The 18,229-nt window shown below is 31.3% G+C and overlaps 1 protein-coding gene across 1 annotated transcript; it reads right to left on the minus strand.

The window, feature by feature from the left end:
• Positions 1 to 428: 428 nt before the first annotated feature.
• Positions 429 to 17,788, minus strand: LOC126890727 (larval cuticle protein LCP-30-like). The gene is made up of 5 exons (XM_050659895.1): positions 17,671 to 17,788; positions 6,823 to 6,964; positions 4,754 to 5,077; positions 2,454 to 2,700; positions 429 to 740 (listed from the first exon to the last, which is right to left on the minus strand). Exons 1-5 carry the CDS (start codon positions 17,680 to 17,682, stop codon positions 512 to 514), a joined length of 954 nt encoding a protein of 317 aa, XP_050515852.1. The 5' UTR covers positions 17,683 to 17,788; the 3' UTR covers positions 429 to 511.
• Positions 17,789 to 18,229: the final 441 nt, after the last annotated feature.

The raw sequence follows: 18,229 nt of genomic DNA on the forward strand, positions 1-18,229 counted from the left end.
TGGCAAGAACCACAAGTTCCTATCGAGCAGGGAACCATGTTGTCCTTTGAGCACTCCTAACACATTTAATCTTTTAACATCGACTTGAAGTCGCTATAAATTTCATACAACTATTATGTAAACCATAATTGTCGATGTAATCTATTTCAAAGAGTTGCTAGTTTCATGTACTAGGCAGAACGCACTGAGGATTATCTGATCCAGATTGAAAACGTTTTGCAAATCCTTTTGGATGACTTTTAATGTTTTTTAATAAAACTTTTTTATACCATTATACAAACTAAGTTTTTACTTCTGTATGATTTTTTAATTATGGCATATAGCCAGCTACTGGGATTTTCCCATTGATTTTGTTTTTATAAACAAAATAGTAAAATATAGCAAGGCATTTTTCAAAATTTCAGGTAAAGGACTAATTAAAAAACTAGTATTTATTAAATTATATTGGGTTCTATTAACTTTACAAATTTACTACGTATAACGTAGATAATATATTTTATACAAAATATATTTATTGTTGTTGAACTACAGAGCGTTGTTGAGCTTCAGGAGCAGTTGGGAGGTGGGCGCCAACAGGGACAAATCCAGTTACACCATCAGAAGTGTATTCAACAGTATATTTTTCACCATTAGGGGCTGGGTAAGTGTAAAAACCTTTAACGTACATATGTTCGTGTTCAGTTCCTCTTTCTACGAGATGACCTTCTTCTTCGGCGGTAATACCATTTTCAGTTTCATAGCTTAAATAGAAAAATTAATTAAAGATGGATAAAAAATACACTAACAAAAACTTATAAAAAGGCAGTGTAACGTCAAGTCTAAGAAAACACTCAAGATTATGGTATTAACTGAGAATTGATTAATGTATTGCATTATTATAAATGCACAGGTCAATTTGCAAACACAGGTAAATACAGGTAAATACAGGTAAATTTACAGACAGGTAAATTTGCAAATCGTAGATTAAAGCTATTGTCGGCATCTGCTGATGATCTAAATGCAGCTGCTTATTCTAATAGAGACGCGAGAGAGATATTTTCACAACTCAAAAAAGAAGCAGGTAGTCTGGGTCTTCGAATAAATGAAGAGAAGATGAAATACATGCTAGTAACTAAAAATCCAAGACCAAGAGTTAGGCAGAAGATAACCATTAATGACCACACTTCGAAGTATTAAAAGGGTTTAAATATCTTGAGGGTAGTAATATTTACAGATGTCAACCATACAAAAAAACAAGGTCTCATGAAAAATAGCTGCAGGGAATAGAGTGTTATACTCCCCATTGTCATGATTAAGATCTAAGCTGCTAAAAGGAAAATCTAAATGAAGACTGTACATATCAAGTGCCCGCCCAGTTTTTATATACGGAAGTGAAACATGGAGTCTACATCAGTGATAAATAAATAAGCTGCTGGTATTTAAAAATAAAGGTTCTTAGACTGTTATTAATTTATTAATTTCGTCCTCAAAGATATGAATTAACAGGAAAGTGGAGAGGGTGTCGCAATGCGGAACTGGTTTCTGTGTATGCTACTGAAAGCATGGTCAGACATATAAAAGCTAACCGGATAAGATGAACAGGTCATGTGGTAAGATTAGAAGAAGACAGAGGGTTAAAGACAGTGTTTTTTTGAGAGACCACATGGTAGAATTGGAGTACAACAATGGGAAATTGAAGCGCAAGATCGTAGGAGATAGAGGGCTATAGTGTATGTGGCGAATTTTCCGAGTTTAAAGCTAGTCAAGAAGAAATATTGAAGAAATAAATGAGCAGATATGACGTGGCGGTTAAACTTATAAAAATGTGAGATCAATACAAGTAATTGGTCCAAGAATCTATTTTATTAATATGCTGGTGATCACATTATGTTGGATGAAGATTATTATTACAATCCAACATAATATGTAAGTTTTGGACACCGCAATAAACGACACCGCGATCATTGCTGATAGTATCAAAGATATTCAACTCCTTATAGATCAAGTCACTAGAGAATGCCCAATAACGGACTTAAGCATAAATACAACAAAGACAAAGTTACTTGTGCTTAGCAAACAAGACGTCGGCCCTAATGCAACTAATTGTCAGTAGGTACTAACAAGTTTACAGAAGAAAGCTAATTATGCATAGTAAAATAACACTATAGACGTAGAACAAGAATATATGCAGGAAAATTAAACTCATAGTTCGGGGTATCATACTGATAAGGAAAAACTTAAATGTGGGTTAATATAATCACTAATACAGTATAGATTATTTAATTTGTTATTTTAATTATTGTCTGAGTGATTGAATTAAGAATGTCTACAAAACTATTGGTGACATTAAATTTAGCATTGTTATGAAATATTTTAACATAAAATACGTTTTATTGGTTTTCCCAATAACAAAATTTTAAAAGAAGTAAGTAAACTTAAAACTTTGCTTAATTTAATTTGTATTAGTTACTTACAAATAATGATATCCGTCTTCAAGAATTTCTTCTGATTTACGAATGATTCTATATTGTCCATTATTGTTGTATCCATCTTGGCTTTTGTGTTGTACATTGTGTTGACCGTTGCTGTATTGTCCATTATTGCTGTATTGTCCGTTGTTACGATATGCAGATTGTGCACCAGCTTGAGCTGCGTTACCTTGGTATCTAGATACGGGTTGTGCACGTACGGTTGGTTGCACTACGGGTCTGGTTACTTGCCCTGAAATTTTATATGTTTACTGATATATTATTTTTATGGTAGTATTGGTCATGTTTTCAGTGCTTAGCATTTGCGGACGATTTGATAATCTTGGCTAGAAGGAAACATGGAAACTGATGGAAACAGTCACGAGACTCGAAGAGATGGCACCTACCAAACGTTTGTATATAAATGAAGCAAAAACGAAGTATATGTAACGGAAAAATAAGCAATTAGTTTATTGTTAAGGAAAAAAAAATATACCTCAAACCTAAAAGACCGTAATAAACTCGATAGTAACATATTATGCTTCTGAAACATGGGTCATAACCAAAAGACACCAAGGTTGTTATTAGTTTGGGATCGGAAAATACTGCGCAAATCTTTGGTGAGAAAAACTTAAATGTATAACTGAGAATGAAAACAAATAACGAGCTAACTGAGATATATCAAGAACCTAAAATATTAGCGGCAATTAAGGCGCAAAGATAGTTGGGCCGTGTGCAGAGAATGATCCCATCTAGAATTCCCAGAATGATAATATCTAGTGCATTGGCAGGCAAAACGCGAAGATGGAGACCTAGGTCAAGAAGGAGTAACGAAGTTAAAGGAGATGAGAAAACTTATCGTAACGAACTGGAAAAGAAAAGCAACTGACAAAAAAGGGAGTGGAAAAGAATAGTACAGCAAGACCTAAGCCTACTACGCACTTAGTGCTTACACATTATTATTGGTCGTGTTTATTAAAAAACTTATTTTTTTTGTAAATTCTTAATGTATGTAGTATTTTTAGGTAGTAAAATAGTTTTAACAAATATACAAAAAGTTGTAGTAGTAATACAATAACAAGATTTTGATATGTTTCATGAAATCAAAAGTTCTACTTTACACAAATCGTACCGAAAGCAAGTATTTTCAGGACAATTTTTTTCACTTTTGGGAACGATTTTGAGCATCTACATACGTTGGCGGCCATCGAAAGTGTTTTTCCTTTTCGATTTAAAAAAAATGGAAATCTAAAATATTAAAGCTTTCGAGCCTCTGGAGCAATTACTCAATCCTAAGTCCAGAATTAACATTAAAAATAGTGTATGTATATCAAAGCAGATATCCCAAAATTATTGATTTCCTTAAAAGAAAATCCGTTACCTATAAACTAAAAAATCAAGAGTACTGAAAGAAGAAATAGATAACTTCATATCAGAAGCTGGAGATAATATCTACTTAGTAACAAATGTAGTATTAAATTTAATTTCTCTTCTGCCTTTTAATAAATTTTCAGGCATATTAAATATTTAGGTTTTTTAAAAAAAATTAGGTTGCACTGATCACTGGTGTGGCAGGCGCTTGCCATTGGGAAGAGTTTTGGAAATGAGTTTAAACAATATGAAAGATGAGATAACCGTGGTAGTAATTAAAATTTCCAATTCTAAAACTAACATGGAAAGAAACTTTGTCATCACTGGATAAAATAATATTTTAAAATATAAAACATTATACCATTTTATAAACGAAGTTTTTACTTTGTAAGTTTTTATAACTATGGTATAGTCAACTACTGGGACTTTCCCTTAAATTTGAAAATACTATTTCTTTATATGTACAGAAGATATTTGTAATTACGTACAACAAACATATCATATCGTAGATTATTTGTGTCAGATATTACAAAAGTGGAAAATGTACAACCTACTACTGTAATTCACAGTTTCGGTAAAATTGATGAATTTTTTAAATTACCACATCCCAAAAAATACATCGGGCACTGCTTGAGAAGAAGCTCAGCTATTTTTTTAGCTGATGGTGGTGGTAGTATAACTAATTTAAAGAGATACGGAGGCTAGAAATCAACCAGTGTAGCAATAAGAATAAACTATAAAAAATTCTTTAAGAAACAGAATTCACATAGCATCATATATTGAAAAGGATCGTAACGAAAGTAATGCTTCGAAAACTAGTACAAATACTGATACGCCTAATAATTGGTATGTAATTGTTATAAAGGAGTTCGTAGCTTACGTTTCCCGATTATTATTTGGATTTAACCAATTTTATTCTCTTCTGAGGATCTCACCTTGACCAGCACCTTGATATCTGTAGTTTCTGGCGCCAACTCCTTGGTTGCCACTGTAAGCTCCTCCTTGGTTGCCACTGTAAGCTCCTCCTTGGTTGCCACTGTAAGCTCCTCCTTGGATACCACTGTAAGCACCGGAATTGTCACCACTGTATGCTCCTGAACCATCTCCATTGTAATCTCCGGAATGATCTGGGTGATATTGACCATCATCTTGACTGTCAGATCTGTACTGACCATTTTGGCCATTGTTATATTGGGTTGGTACACCTGGATAATAATTTACTGCTTTTGGTTGAGGGCGGTATTGAGAAACTAGAGAACCTATAGGAGTAAAGAAAAATAATTAACATTAGGTATTTATATCTAGTCAATAGGCAGAACAGTATATTAAAGAATAAGTGGATATTGAGGTCTTTAAAATACGCGCGATTTTTCGAACACGGCGGAGCCGCCGCAGCCGGTGTGCTCGAAATAGAGCAAGTGTTTTAAATACCAGGTATATACGAACACCTTATGCTATTTTTTTTATTGGTACACTTTGAAATCACGTATTATTACTACAAAACTTAAAATAAGAGCTAATAATGTAAAATTGTTGAATTTGTTATGTACATCAGTATACCTTTAGTTGTTATGGAAATGAGAAAAACAAAAATTAATTTGCAATCTGTCACATAAGATTAATTGTTATTACTGGTTGTGTATTGCTTAAAAATAAGTATTAATTTGAACAGCATTTCCTCTGATTTAAAAAACGGAAGTATAAATACATACTTCAAACACTACCCATTGTACTTTTCACATTCATTTAAAAAATTAAGATTTTTAAATATTTGAATAAAGCTTTTGAAACATTTGTTAGTAATATTTTATTCATATTATATAATATACTCGTATTTCATATTGCAAGGTATATACTCGTCTTAGGTCAGATCAATATTTAAAACTGTTGATGTTGCCATGCGGTAACTTTAAAACACGCGCGTTTTTGAAAGTCGAATTTAAACACGCTGAGGCGTACATTAGATAATTAAAATTGGGTACCAATAAAAAAAAGTATATTATTAGCATACCTTCTTATATTTTGCATCTGCTAAGGCTTATCTAAAGATAAAATTTTACATTGAAAATAGTTGATTATAAAATGTTTTGTAAACCAAAATTTTAACTCAATAATTACATATACACAGTTTTCTACTAGAGTTTCGTATATGGTCAAATATTTTGTGTGTAATTTTTAAACGACCTATTTTTCACAAAACGTCAAATTTCCGTGAAAAGTTCAATTTTTCCGTAGGGAGTAAATTATTCTAACGGTAGGAGAACCCAAGTGGGGATTTTGCGCGTTACTCGAGAGCGTCAGAAAATCACATGGGGAAGAAACATTGTACCCTGTAAATGTACCCCTACCATATATGGACTCGTAATACACGGCGTGTGTTGAGAGCAGTCCGTAAAAAAAAGTATCCCTAGAAAAAGTCGAAAACGTCAGATTAAGACAAGGTAAGTTAAATAGATGAAGAGCAGTATATATTTCAAAAATCTGAAGATTGAAGGGGGATGTAAGGAAATGGGCGAGCCACAAATTTTCACAAAAAAAAAACAAATATTTCGCAAAATGAACATCAGATCTAAAAACTGAAGAATACGTGTTTAATATTTTTCAAAAATCTATCGAATGAAACTAAATACGACCTCCCAAAAAGGTGGGAGGTGGGGAGTTAGTTTATAGGAACCCCCATTTTTATTGCAGATTTTGAATCCATGCGTAAAAATAAGTAACTTTTATTCAAGATATTTTTTAGAATTATTGATAGATGGCGCTATAATCGGAAAACACGATTTTTTGATATAAAAAATTAAATTAAAAAATGGAAATTCCCCACTAAAATAGAAAACTTAACTTTTTTTGGTTTTAGAACGATCCAAAAGGTCTCGATGACTCTTTAGTAACTGAAAATTTACCATCCAAAGTTTCCCTACTATAATTAATGTTAACAATATGAATGAAGAGCAATATGAAGCCAATATCATAAACCAATTGATTTAATTAAACAATGTCTTACCCAAGGCTGAAGTTGGAACACCTCTATATGCTCCAGCACCATCAGCGGCATATTGTCCACTGTTTTCAGGGTGATATTGGCCATCATCTTCGTCCACTCTTTGTGGAGCTGCAAAAGCTACAGCCAAGATTGCACAAATAATCTAGAAAAATATTAAAATATATTAATACTGTAACCTAACAAATACCGAATAAAACAAAAACAATTATTACGCTGCTGGTAATGTTATCATCATCGTCATCATCAGTAGCTCGACAACCCTTTTTGGGTCCTGGCTTTTCTAGGATTTTCCTCCATTCTGTTCTGTTCCTTGCTTTGTTCTTTCAGTGGGTAATCTCAAGTGTTTCCAGATCTTGTTCCATGTATCTAAGTTTGGGTCTTCCCTTTGACCTTCTTCCTACTGGTGCTTGCCTCATTATAAGTTTTGGTGTTTCGGTCTCCAACATCCGTTCAACATGGCCCATCCAGCGCAGACGTCCGATTTTTATGGATGTTATGACATCGGGTTCGTTGTATGCTGCGTATAGTTCAAAATTATATCTTCTGCGCCATACGTCATTTTCTTTCACCCCCTTATATATGTGTCTGAGGATTTTTGGTTCAAACGTACCTAATAAGTTCTCATCGCTTTTCGACAGTGTCCATGTCTCTGATCCATATATAAGGACCGGTTTTATCAGGGTTTTGTATATTTTGCATTTGGTTTTTCTCGTGATGTTGTTAGATCTTAGATGTTTAATTAGTCCATTATATGTTTTATTAGCAATATGTATTTTTCTCTTTACTTCTTCACTGACATTGTTATCTGCGGTGACTAGTGAACCTAGATATGTAATTTTTTTTACGCTTTCGATGTTATAGTCTCCTATTGTCAGATTCTGTAGGTTTCTTTGGCCTGTCGATTTGCTGGCCTTCATGTATTTGGTTTTTATTTTATTAATATTTAGGCCACTGTTTTGTGCCGCTCTTTCTATCGCATTAAATGCTTCTATCATTTCTCTTTTGCTTCTAGCTATGATATCAACATCATCTGCAAATGCCAATATTTGTACACTTTTTGTTATTATTGTTCCTCTGGTGTTGACTTTTGACTCTCTAATTATTTTCTCTAACGTGATGTTGAATAGAATACAGGATAGGCCATCTTCCTGTCGTAGGCCCGTTCTAACATGTATTGTATCTGTTAGTGCGTTTTGAATTCGAATTTGGCTCTGTACTTTAAGTGTATCTTTTACTATATCAATGAGTTGAGTTGGAATATTAAACTCTTTCAGGGCGTGGATCAGAAATTCTCGATGAAGCACTCTCAAAATCAATGAAGAGATGATAATGTGTGTCTATATTAAATTCACTAGTCTTTTCCAAGATTTGCCTGAAGACGAAGATCTGATCTATTGTGGACTTCTGCCTGCAGAAACCACCTTGATACCCCCCAACTATTTGTTCCGCATATGGTCTCAATCGCTCATAGACAATATTTGACAATATTTTAGATGCCAGTCAGTAGCGGTATTGAACCGTAATTTTTATATTCAAGCCGATCTCCCTTTTTATGTAGTGGAATAATTACTCCGGTATTCCAGTCTTGTGGCAGTTGTTTATTATTCCATATATTTACTATTATTTCGTATATCGCATTCAATAGGGAGTCTCCGCCTTCTTTTATTAATTCTGCGCTAATGTTGTCTAATCCAGGTGACTTATTGTTTTTCAGTCTGGTAACTGCTTCTTGTATTTCAGCTACTGAAGGGAAGGTTGTTTCTCTGGTATCCGTTTGATCCAGTATAATTCCATTGTATAGTGGATCTCCTTTTTGTTCAAACTTTTCTGGTAATGTTAGATTGAAGTAGTGATTCATTTGCAAACAAGTTAAATCAAAACATTCAATTAAACGTACAGTCCGTCTAATTTACTTACCGTTGCACGTCATTATCTACGCCAGAGGTCAAAGTTGACATAGTTGCCAAAGTATAAAAAAATCCTGAATCCATTTTAAATCAAATAGATCACATAATTATTGTAAACGTTGATTATACAACAAAACAAATTAATATTCAATGTAAATAAATAAAATCTTTAGAAATAGAGAACAAGAATTAAGTTATAATCTTACGTTAAAGTAAATAATAAAAACAGCAAATATAATAAAACAAATACTTATAGTAACAAATATAACCAAATATGAAGTGTCATCACCGCAACTGTCAAATAAATGTTACCAATTTATTCTAAAATATCACCTTCGTTCGATTACAGTAGAGTGTGTTCTGAGCAAATGTGCTTCATAAAAACGCTTTATAATCCATTTATACAAATTAAATGAAACATATTATTGTGTAGTTCTTTAGGTTAACATTAATAGAAATCTTCAAATATTATTTGTACGCGTATATAATAAAATATGTCTAGTGGCTGTAATTCCGGTGTACTAGGTAAAATGATTCTAAAAAAGAACACACCTACCGCCTAAATATTTCGTATTGGTATTATGTGACGTCACAGGCTACGACGCGGATGACGTGCAACGGTAAGTAAATTAGACGAATAAAAATGTATACCATTTTTATTCAGTTGCAATGCGAAGGCAAAACAATCTTACTTTTCAATTAGAATACGGAGCGCAATCCAGCTCTCTGAATCGCGATTTTCGATTCTTATTGGAATCTCATCGGAGAGAGCGCAGGCATTGTTCTCCATATCCTAACTGACCAGCACCGAGAGCTTTTCCCACACATTGCAACTGAAACAAATAGGGTAGGTGACTAGTGTCATCTGGCAGTTGAAAGATGAAGTTTTTTTTTGAAAGATGAAGTTTTTCAATTCTAAAAGCAACATTAATAATATTGAAAATACTAAAAGTATTACTAAAAGATTTTTAAATTGAAAAAATTATTGGTACACTTTTCTGGTGACACCTTCAAGGCTTCTACAATTTGCAAGCCAAATGGATGCTGCAGTGAAGACAAAGGGAAGGAATTGTACACTATGCAATTCACATCCCCTGTCTGCAGCTTGGTAAAGTTCCAACGGAAAATGCACCTAGTTACTCTACGGAGTAATACGACTATAAAATAAAAATGTATACCATTTTTATTATTATTAAATTTATTATTAAATTAGACGAAGTATACGTCAGTATGTATGGTCAATGTAGTTATTAGGAAATGGCTATTATCCCGGTGGACGTATTTTATAGGTATAGTTATTTTATTGAGGTTTTTGATCTTTTTTCCAGGAGATTGGTGGACTCAACATTATGCAGGTTGAACATCATACCGACTGTAACTAATATAAAAATAAATATAGGACGCTAATAAATAAATTTAAAAAACAGTTATAAACAGCAATCTAGAAAATAAACAAATAAGTTTCCGTTCGAAAGAACTATTGCCAGACTCATGTAGTATATTGACAATTTATACAGGGTGTAACAAAAATACAGGTCATAAATTTAATCGCATATTCTGGGACCTAAAATAGTTCGATTGAACATAACTTACCTTAGTACAAATGTGCACGGAAAAAAAGTTACAGCCCTTTGAAGTTACAAAATGAAAATCGATTTTTTCCAATATATCGAAAACTACTAGAGATTTTTTATTAAAAATGGACATGTGGTATTTTTATGGCGGAAGTATTTTAAGAAAAAATTATAATGAAATTTGGACACCCCATAAAAATTTTATGGGGGTTTGGTTCTTTAAACCCCCCAAACTTTTGTGTACGTTTCAATTTAATTATTATTGTAGCGCCATTAGTTAAACACACGTTTTTAAAAACTTTTTTGTCTCTTAGTACTTTTTCCAAAAGTCAGTTTTTATCGAGATATTTGAATATTTGTCAAATCCACCACATATTTGTATATGGTAAAGTACGATTATGGAGACTTGGTAATAATATGAAAATTTATTTATGATTTACATTTTTAGGTATTTTTTGAACCGTATTAAAAAAGAAGCCACATCTCGATAAAAGATGCTCTATCAAAAAAATACAGAGGCAAAAAAGTTTTAAAAACACTGTAACTAATGGTACCGCAGTAATAGTTTAATTGGAACGTACACAAACATTTGGGGGGTTTAAAGGAACAAAACCCGCATAAAATTTTTATGTAAACATATTAAAAAGAAACCGCAACTCGATAAAAACTGCTTTATCAAAAAATACTAAGAGGCAAAAAAGTTTTAAAAATATTTAGTTTAACTAATGGCACCAGAATAATAATTTATTTGAAACGGACACAAAAGTTTGGGGGGTTTAAGGGAACAAAACCCCCATAAAATTTTTATGGGGTGCACAAATTTCACTATAATTTTTCTTTAAGATATTCTTGCCATAGAAATGCCACATGTCCATTTTCAACAAAAAATCTCTAATAGTTTTCGATATATTCGAAAAAATCGATTTTAATTTTGTAACTTCAAAGAGCTGTAACTTTTTTTGTGTGCATATTTGTTCTAAGGTAAGTTAGGTTTATTCGAAGTATTTTTGGTCCCAGAATATGTGGTTTAATTTATGACCTGTATTTTTGTTACACCCTGTATAATTGAAAGATATTACTCGTCTCATTAGCTAAACAATAAATAATTACCGGAAGTAATCAAATACGAGAGCAATAGTTAGTCGTTCTAACAATTATGTTTGAGAATAAAAATTACAATGAAATATACAAAGACTGAAAGTTTAAATAATATGAAAAACCATTTTAAAACACAAGAAATGCGCCAATGTTACTGAACATGATAAGCATCAAAATTCTTAGTAAATAATGTATCAAAGACATGCCGTATCACTTATCCTTGTTTAAGTTATTTTGGTTTCTATGGAGAAGCGGCTTAATTTTGCGATACTCATTTCTGTGAGTAAAAAAGAGACTAAGTATAAAAAGTAATTTGTGAATCATTTCATGCGTGTGCAAAGATCCGATGAAACCACTATAATATTAGTGTAAATTTCGTTGTGTATTCAGATAATTTTATAGCGATTTGGGTTTTATTTTTTTACATAGAGAAGTATTACTGGGTGATAAATAATGTAAAGCATTCGGTTCTTTATTGGTATCAAAATGGAATTTTAATGTAAATTTTATACATATAATTATTAACCTTCTAAATAGTATTCGTATTACTGTATTGAAGACAACGATGAATCATAAATATTTAAGTAATACAAAAATACTAAAACCCAAAAAAAGATAAAATATAACATACGATGGAACCCCGATAAGTCGGATTAATTGGGACCGCGGCCGATCCAGAGAATATGGTAAAAATGAATAAAATACATATAAATAATAAGCAAATACACATTATAATTGCAAAAACATGAAATACATATGCACAATACATTTAAATTACGTACAGTTGTATACAGTATTGTTTATTTCTTGGTAAAAAACTCAGTCAAAGCGAAAAAATGTTTATTTTGTCTGATGAATATCGGTCCGGGTTAGCCGGACTTCTGGGTTATCGGAGGCCGACTTATCGGGGTTCCACTGTACTTTAGAAACAAAGACTTTTGATACTTTAATGTTTAATAAAAACTAAATAAAAGGAAAAACGGACTCTCTTAAATGAGATTAGGAATATGTTCAAAAAAAATTAAGCAAGATATTATGGTACTACCATATTATACAGGGTGATCAACTTCTGTGACAAAGTCCAATATATCTGTTATTATACAATATATGAAAAAAATTTGTTAATAAAAGTTATAGACACCTTTAATGTACACATTTTTAAATTAGTGAGAAATATACAGGGTCCTCCATAACGCGGTGCCAAACCAAAGTTATGTTTTTTTAAATGGAACACCCTATATTTTATTCAAAATCTGGTTTGTCTACATTTTTCTGATTCCAGAGATATAACACTTGTCTAGGGTTATACTGAGTGTTTCAAAGTTACGAGCACTTTTATTAAAAAATCATACTGATTTGATCGCCATGTATGTTTCTAACGGTGTAATATAAACTTATTTTTTTAATGCTTTTGACTGTCAATATTAAAGTAGTTTTGTAACAATGTACAATTTTTTTATAAGTACACAAATGGTATACACGGTAAGTCAAAATGTAAATACAAGATTTTCTTCATAATTTTAAATGGAACACCCTGTATTTTATATTATTATCGAAAAGTTCTATCACTATACTTGCATATCTTTTCAATATTCCCTATACCTAAAGTTATTAGTTTTTGAGATATTTTAGTTTTGTTGTTGATAACAACATGTATTACTTAGTTATTAATAACAATACTTTAATTTATTAAAATTTATTAACAAAACTAAATTAAATAAAAAAAATGTTCAACGTACTTCTTATCTTATAAAAGGTGTTCAAAATGACCTCCCATAAAGTCTAAACAAGCCTGGAGACGAGTTTCGAAAGACCTACTGATGTTTGTAAGCATTTGTTGTGTGACACTTTGAAAGGCGTTTTGAATCCTTATTTTCACATCGTCAACTATTGTTGGAGGTGTCCTATACACTACGTCTTTAATATAACCCCAGAAAAAGAAGTCAACTTCGTTTAATTCTGGTGATCTGGGTGGCCAGTGAACTGGCCCATCTCTTCCTATCCATCTTTCAGGAAATAGTTCATCGAGTTCACCGTTGACAAGTGCGTTGTGGTGAGCAGGGGCTCCGTCGTGAAGGTACCACATATGTTGGCGGGTATTTTATGGTACACTTTCAAGTAGAATAGGTAAATGATTCACTAGAAAATTTAAATAAACCTCACCATTTACCGATCCCTAATAGAAAAAAGACCTAGAACGTAATTGCCTATGATTCCACCTCAAACATTTAAGGACCATCTCGTTTGACTATGTGTCTGAGCACAGTACGGATTTGTTGTGGAATAATAATGAAAACTGTGTCTGTTTACACTACCATCTTTGTGGAATGTTGCCTCGTCTCAAAAAAAAAGAACAAACTCAAAAATATCTCTCTGTATAACTATTTGTTGTTGTGACCATTGACAAAATTGTACTCTTCGTTCGAAATCATCCCCAACAAGTTCCTGATGTAATTGTATATGATATGGGTGCATGCTTTTTTCTTGAGTATGTTTTGGATAGATCCATAACTTATATCTTGCTCTCTTGTAATATTTTGAATACTTGTATGAGGATTTTCTCTAACAGGCAGTGAAACATTTAATTCATTTTCATCTGTAAAATAATGACTTTTGTCTTTTCCTTTGCTTCATAAACAAAACCAGTACAATTAAACCTGTCTAATAAGTTGTCAAATGATCTCTTATTTGGTTGTTGACGCTACGAACACCTTCCGTATAAATTCTTGTGGCAACTAATGAGTTTTTGAAACACTCTCCTAAAATCCATATCATGTCTGTCATTTCTTCACGACTAAAATTCATTGTTAGGTCACAATTATAACAATATAGCCAAAAAATTATAATCAATAACAAAAATAAAAACGTACAGATAATTAAAATCTTACATCTGACAGTTCTTGTGTCAATTATTTCAAAGCCACCTTGAACAAGAACTTGCAGCAATGTATAGTTCCCATTTCTTCGCGGAAAATTAATATCATTTTGTCAGTAAATATAAAATGTCGTTATTATATAGAATTTACCATAAACTTGGAGAAAAAATGAAATGCTGTCTAATTTTAATTATCATTAACAAACTCATTGGTTTCTAATATTAAGGGTAATTAATTTACTGTAATAAACGTATCTATGAGTTATCAACAATAAAACAAAAAATATCTCGAAAACTAATAACTTTAGGTATAGGGAATATTTAAAAGATATGCAAGTATAATGAAAGAACTTTTCGATGGTAATATAAAATACAGGGTGTTCCATTTAAAAATATGAAGAAAATATTTTATTTGCATTTTGACTTACCCTGTATACAATTTGTGTAGTGATAAAAAAATTGTACGTTGTTGCAAAACTACTTTAATATTGACAGTCAAAAGCAGTAAAAAAATAAGTTTATATTATACTGTTAGAATCATACAGGGCGATCAAATCAGCATGATTTTTTGATAGAAGTGCTCATAACTTTGAAACACTCAGTATAACTCTAAACAAGTGTAATATCTTTTTAATCAGAAAACTGTAGAGAAACCATATTTTGAATAAAATACAGGGTGTTCCATTTAAAAAACATAACTTTGGTTTGGAACCCTGTTATGGAGGACCCTGTATATTTCTCACTAATTTTAAGATGTTTACATTAAAGGTGTTTATAACTTTTATTAACAACTTTTTTTCATATATTTTATAATAACAGATATATTGGACTTTGTCACAGAAGTTGATCACCCTGTATAGAGAGGTTTAGAATTAAGGAATAAATTATTTTTTTCGAGAATAGGCTACTTTGGAGAGAAATCCCGAAACAGGTCGATTTTTATGTTTAAATTATGATTTTTGACTTATCATGTCGTGACGCCATTCATTTGGGCGTGATGACTTAATCGATGATTTTTTTAAATAGAAATAGGGATCGTGTGGTAGCTCATTTGAAGAGTCATTCAATTCTCTATTCAGTAATATAAACATTAACATCATTACTTACAGGGTGGCCAAAAAATTTTTTTTGAATTAAATTAATTGCCGCAAAAAGATGAATGTATGTAATTTATTTAACTAAAAATATATTTTACTGATGTCAGAGAATATAAAAAAAATGTTTATTTCACAAATAAACATTGCTTTTCGCTTAAATTGAATGTTCAAACTGCCAAGAGGCAAATGGGCGGCTTTTTGACATTTAATTTAAGCGAAAGACAATGTTTATTGGTGAAATAAACGTTTTTGCACGATTGATCATTTTTGACTGTTTACCGTGACAGATTTTACGTCAGTAGGTGACATTTACTAGCAACTCGACGGTAAGTAATCCAACTCGACGGTAAGTACTCCAACTCGACGGTAAGTAATTCACTTACCGTCGAGTTAAAAAATCTCTTAATTTTAATTTATTTTTTGAAAGAATAAAGAAAACTAACGAATTATTTGTTAATATTGAAACTTATGGTACAATTTGTTAATATGTCTTTGAACGAAATATGCCAATAGAGTCTTTTCTTCGATTCTTAAATTCTTGCCTTCGCACCATTTTTTAAAACTTTGGTAGGTATTTTGATAACGGATTTTGGATTTTTCGGGAATAATTGCGGAACACCCTTCTTCCCAAGCCCGTTCAATTTCTTCAAATTCACTTTCGCTTATATTTTAATTTATAATAATCAAAATTGTACTTAAAATTATTGACAACTAAATAAAAACTCAATTCTCCATTGTTGTTATGCACCCTAGTTACTACCTAACAACCAAAGTATCTATCTTGATAAAATGAATGAAACTAGTCAATATGACGAAAATGTTTAATTTTATAATTTATAATGGTATCAATCGTGCAAAAAACGTTATAAGCATGTCGAACGTTAAGGGTAACCGATCTCAGACAATAATTGGAGTCGTCGCGCCGCTCCTCCTCCAAACCCTTACCGTTCTCCATACTTAATATACTATTTTTATATTTTCTGTCTTCAGTAAAATGTATTTTGAGTTAAATAAATTACATAAATTCTTCTTTTTGAGGCAATTAATATATTTCTAAAATTATTATTTTGGCCACCCTGTATAAATAATGATGTTATTGTTTATATTACTAAATAGATAATTAAATAACCTTTCTAATGAGCTTTCACACGACCCCTATTCCAATTTAAAAAATCATCGATTACGTCATCACGCCCAAATCCATGACGTCACTATTATGGCATATAGGTACGTCAAAAAATCATAATTTAAAAGTGGCCTATTCTAAAAAAATGAATTTATTCCATAATTTAGAACCTCTTGGTATACAGTAAGATAACTAGTATCTGAAAACAAAACTAAAAATTACCTTTAAATGGTTTTTGGAAGAACCTGATCATAAATATTAACGGAGTTATTCTAAAAAAATATAACATGTTTTTGGAAAAAATTTTGTAACATATATTTGAATGCTATCAACTTCTTCTGGAGCTCATTTGATAGGTATTTCTGAGTAATTTGACAAGTGTTTAGTAAGTATATTTTATAAATGTATCGTTTTCCCGTTATTTAAGCATGAATAATTAGATTTGAGTAGGTACTCAGCTTAAAGAAAAATACAAAACTATAACTCACTTTGAATTAATACTAAAAGGTAAAGAATTTTTTCGTTTTATTATTACTTAAAAACTTATAGCTTTTGAGTTATTTATGAAAAACCTCTTTATAACAAACTTTTTTTCATGAAAAATTAAAATCTTTGATCTTTAATAACTCAAAAAGTATTGGTCAGTTTTGTTCCTTGAGGTATCATCTAACCACTCAACAATCTTCATAAAAATCCATGGAGGTTCTCCGAAATCCGAGGTAATAACTCATATCAACTTTTAGTGATTGCACTAAACCAGTAATCAAAATCGCTTTTCTGCATAGTTTTAGGTTAACAAATTTGATGTTTTTTTACAATTAAAATATAACATTAGTGAGCAATAAGTGACCTTTTTGACAAATAAAAATCATAGTTTTTGCTACCGAGTTCTGTATCACATCGAAAGAAAAATCATAATATAAGTTTTGTTTTATTCAGACTAACTACACGTTGCTATGTTTCTAAAAAAGTGTGGTTGTAGAAAAAGTATAGTATGTAACACGTGAAAGATAATTTCTCACTCGTTTGAATTGCGATTTTTCAAATTCGTGAGAAATTGGTACCTTCCTGTAATAATTGTTGCACAATCTACTAGTCAAGTATAAATTTTTTCGCTGACTATATTTTACATATACCGTATATAATAAGTATATTGGTATGTTTTACTTACCAGGTAGTTCATTTTGCACTAATTTACACCGAACCCTGTTTTCAAAGTGACAAATTTTTCAATTTTTTGAATACTTTTATTCTTTTACGGACTAATTTCCATTTGCCCCTCCTACTAAATTTAAATAAAAATCAAAAAATTTAAATCAGATTTTATCTAAAGATTTATGAATACTTTTAATGACCCAGTCAAAGGTTGTCGTTGACATCTTCAACAAACTAGAAAAGGTTGATTCCTATGGCGTAGTAAAAAAAATTGAAGAAGGGATCGTATGAATAATCGAAATGTGGAACTTTTAAATTAAAATTGATTATATATAAATGTTTTAATAAATATTAATTCAATATGTTCTGAAGTTATTTTCTTGTGCCATCTTAATGCAATGTACTATTTTGGTTAGAAATAAGCCACAGTATTGTGATTAACTATTTAGTGGGAAATAAGCCACAATTAAATTGAAAAAATAATTTTATTAACGTTTCGAAGCCCAAATCGGGTTTCGTTGTCAAAATACAAAGTACTATTATGTTTTACAAAATACTACAGTAGTAGTATTTTG

The sequence above is a fragment of the Diabrotica virgifera genome, chromosome 8 (genome assembly GCF_917563875.1).
Source record: "Diabrotica virgifera virgifera chromosome 8, PGI_DIABVI_V3a".
In the NCBI taxonomy this organism is placed as follows: domain Eukaryota; kingdom Metazoa; phylum Arthropoda; class Insecta; order Coleoptera; family Chrysomelidae; genus Diabrotica; species Diabrotica virgifera.

Bases quoted from the DNA above. Each gene is read 5' to 3' on its own strand.
- LOC126890727 (XM_050659895.1), bottom strand. The intron at 2,701-4,753 runs GTGAGATCCTCA...ATAAAATTTCAG, and splicing joins ATATCAAGGTGCTGGTCAAG to GGCAAGTAACCAGACCCGTA. The intron at 741-2,453 runs GTAAGTAACTAA...TTTCTATTTAAG, and splicing joins GAAGACGGATATCATTATTT to CTATGAAACTGAAAATGGTA.